Below are 3,577 nucleotides of genomic sequence, written 5' to 3'. Positions count from 1 at the left end.
ATACACGCAAATATGATTTATGGCTCTCGAGTAATTGTACGTATGCCGACTTCGCGGCGACGACCCATCTTTTTTTTTTTTTTTTTNCTTTTTTTTTTTTTTTTGCGACGTGCGCCGTGGTCCCGATGATTTAATATACTTACGTACGCGCTCGCGCGCGACTTTAGGCTGAATTTCTAAATAAAACACAGAGTTATACGAACCCGATGTAACGTGTTTGTATGATTATAATATGGTCGATGCCACTAAAGGCGAAAATATCCTTTCATTTTCAATGAATACCGCGCGGAATTGTGTTTATAAAGCTCTCTCTCTCTCTCTCACTTGGCTCCCGCTCATAGTACGGATAGATACGACTGCTGCAGCATCGAGGGAGAAAGTATATAGTACCGCTGCATTAGATCGACGGAGAGGAGACGATTTGAAATGTATATATCCTTAATTAATATCTTGTTCAATGTAGAAGAGCTGGCCCCTCGCGCACGATGACTGAGTTTTATTCTATGCTCGTCTTGTAAAAGCCGCGCACACACAGACACACGGCTTACGGCGAACGTGCGGCTTGATTGGATTTGCGCGAAGCTCCAACGCTACCGTATATAAAGTGCGCCGCGCTACCGTTTTCAACCTCGTTATAGAATGACTTTTATATGCGCTTATAGCGATATATATACCGCGTGTATCGAGCGCGCGCCGCGACGACGGGGTTGTGCTTTTCCGCTTTTTCTCTGGAAAGCAGCGAGCTATCGTGAACGGGATATGGTACTGTCGCTGTATACACAAACACGTTTAGCTGCGGAGCTGATTTAGTTTTTGCCAGGCTGTGGGTTTCTTCGGTTAGCGTTTGTTTGTTGTTTTTTTTTTTTTTACCCAAGCTCTATCCTCTCTTATTTTCTGTACGTTTCCAGGCAGAAATTGATGAGTCAATCGATTACGTGTGAGTGTCTGCTGCGCATTAAAATGATAATAATCAGACTGCACGCGATCGCGCGCGCGAGAGTAAGAGAGAGTTGTTAAAAGAAAATTAAGGGCGCGTTTTTTTACGAGAGGAATATACCATAATAATAAAAATTACATTTTAATAGAATAATTTAGAGAAAACGATGACAGCCCCCGAGATTTATGATTGTTCTTTTTTTTCGTTCTAACTATACAGGCACGAAAAAAGACAGAGCAAAAAAAGTTGTTACCGCAACGAGTGTAATACACCGAGAGCTGTTTCAGCTCAAGCTCGCGAGAACGTTAAAACCCAAGTCCGCGCGTATATACATAGGCTTGCAAAATTCTTGCCAACTCGCGAGCACGAGCGTGTATATAATCAGTTGATAAATCAGTTGATAAGTCAGTTGATACTTGATAAAGCACTTGAAAAATCATGTCAAATAATCACTTGCTATATCACTTGATTTATCAACTGACTTATCAACTGACTTATCAACTGATTTTTTTCAATAGGGTATGTTAATACAATAAAAGATTGAATCAGATAATACAATTCACAGGGTAGATCTCCTTCATATTTGTGCATGTGGAATGATAAAATTAAATTTCAAGTTAAGCGTATGAACATTTTTAAAATATAGCAGCATCCCTTCATCTTGAGAGAATTTTTAAAATTTTTTGTTTCATCTTTTTTATTATCGATTGAATAAAAAAAAAACTATAGACTGTACCAAGTAATTAACAGCTATGGTTATTTGAAAATAATTGCATTTTAATTACATTTAAACTTAACAGCTTTACAAATTACATTCAGAATAATGTTTTATGATTACAATGGTACATTTACAAAAAGATTCAAGAAATACCTTTTCATGCAAAGAACAAAGTATATTGAATTATGAAGTATAAACAATCAGTAATAATCAACTTGATATATTCTACCTGCAGATATGCTGAATTTAAACCACAATCATTATATAATTTAACTATGATTTTCTGGATGACAAACTGGACAAGATACATTTTTTTGAGATTTTACTATTAATTGAGTTAAATTCACCCATAAATCAGGATCATGCATTTTCTTCATCTTTTCAGAATTGGAGAGTAATTCAGTGTTAGTTGTAATAAACTTTATCGTTTCATCTTCCAAATACTTTGTTTTGTATTTATGAGCAGCTATTAATATCTTGATAGCATTTTTAGATGACAATTTAGAACCTAATATTTTTTCACATTTAATTTTCAAATTGTCAATTTGATACTTGTCAGCTACTTCTAATAATTCAATAGTAATATCTACTTTGTTGATAATAACCTCAGCTGTGTAGATGTATCTCAGCATTTCAATTACAGTATTTTTAGTAGTGTCAGTTATGTTCACTGAATTTTCTGTATTTTCCAACATATTGTGAGTAAACATGGCCCTAAATACAGGGCTGGCAGCTGCGAGTATAGCTTTGTGAGCTGGGATATCATTTCCATCAGAAGTTATAATTCGAATATCACTGAATTCTTCACAGAGAAACAATGAGTCTAAGTTTATTTTATTATTTATCTGATCTGTCATGTTGATATTGTCTAATTTCAATGAGGATTCAAATTTCTTGAAAATTTCTAATTTACAATGAATAGTTACAGTATTCTGGGAGGAAATTAATTTGTCAATTTTTTTTAATTCATAAAATTTCGACGAACCGTAGACAAACACTTTATTACTCGCAAAATCGTAATGCCCTGTAACTTTTTCAATAACTTTTTTATCTTTAACAAGTGATACTGTCAATTTACATACGAGCTTATCCGGTCGCTTCGTAGAATCAATTAGCGGTATAAGATATAACGAAATGAATCCTGCATCTTTCTCACTATGGCCTGCAGGGTATAGCCACAATTGAAAATAGTTTTTAACATTACTTCCCACGCCAAATTTTGGAGATTCTATTTTTTCTCCAACTTTTGATTTTATTAAGCTATAATTTTCGATCGTCCACGTGTAAATGCAATTACCCGAAGTAACTGTGGTAGATGCATCTATTCGTTGGTCTGATGCCATTTTGACTGACGTAACTGATAACTTTTACACACTTATTACTTGATTGAGTAAACTTGGATGGATATTTAATAAAATTAACAAAAAGCGCAGACGAGATAATAGTTTCGACAGCACTCTTCCCAACAATGGCACTTACGCGTATGAAATGCTTTTTGTCTGCTCGTGAAAAGCGACTAGTTCAAATGGCGAAAGTATAGAAACACTTTTTGATGACAAGGATATGTCCACGCTAATAAATTCACTGTAAATTTCAATGCCCAACTCTCGATCTTATAAAAACGTTATGTGTGTAAATTTCGAGCGTAGTAGGTCGCCCGACGTTTTAAACTGCTGGGCGCAAGAACTTCTGAGTTCTGCGTGTGTGTTTTTGTGTCTTGTATGAGATGTGACTCGTGAGCACTGAGCGGTGTAAGCCTGTTCAGCGTGTGATTCATTGAGGTACATGCGCTTATTGTTTTCTACAGTACTAGATAGTAGTAAATTTATTTAATTAGGTTCGAACTCGTACCACTAAGCAGCGCGTTACTTCTCGAAAAAAAAGCAGTCGACTTGGGTTTAGAAATAAGCACGGTTTCAAAA

At 35.6% G+C, this 3,577-nt stretch overlaps 1 protein-coding gene across 1 annotated transcript; it reads right to left on the bottom strand.

Moving 5' to 3' along the window:
- Positions 1-1,924: 1,924 nt before the first annotated feature.
- Positions 1,925-3,235, bottom strand: LOC106652981 (speckle-type POZ protein A-like). The gene has a single exon (XM_014372190.1). It carries the CDS (start codon positions 2,996-2,998, stop codon positions 1,925-1,927), a length of 1,074 nt encoding a protein of 357 aa, XP_014227676.1. The 5' UTR covers positions 2,999-3,235.
- Positions 3,236-3,577: the final 342 nt, after the last annotated feature.

Source organism: Trichogramma pretiosum, unplaced genomic scaffold, assembly GCF_000599845.2.
Source record: "Trichogramma pretiosum strain Unisexual culture from Peru unplaced genomic scaffold, Tpre_2.0 scaffold30, whole genome shotgun sequence".
NCBI lineage: Eukaryota > Metazoa > Arthropoda > Insecta > Hymenoptera > Trichogrammatidae > Trichogramma > Trichogramma pretiosum.
This window is presented reverse-complemented; position numbering and strand designations above follow the sequence as displayed.

Coding starts and splice junctions, on each gene's coding strand:
- LOC106652981 (XM_014372190.1), bottom strand. CDS start 2,998: ATGGCATCAGACCAACGAATAGATGCATCTACCACAGTTACTTCGGGT.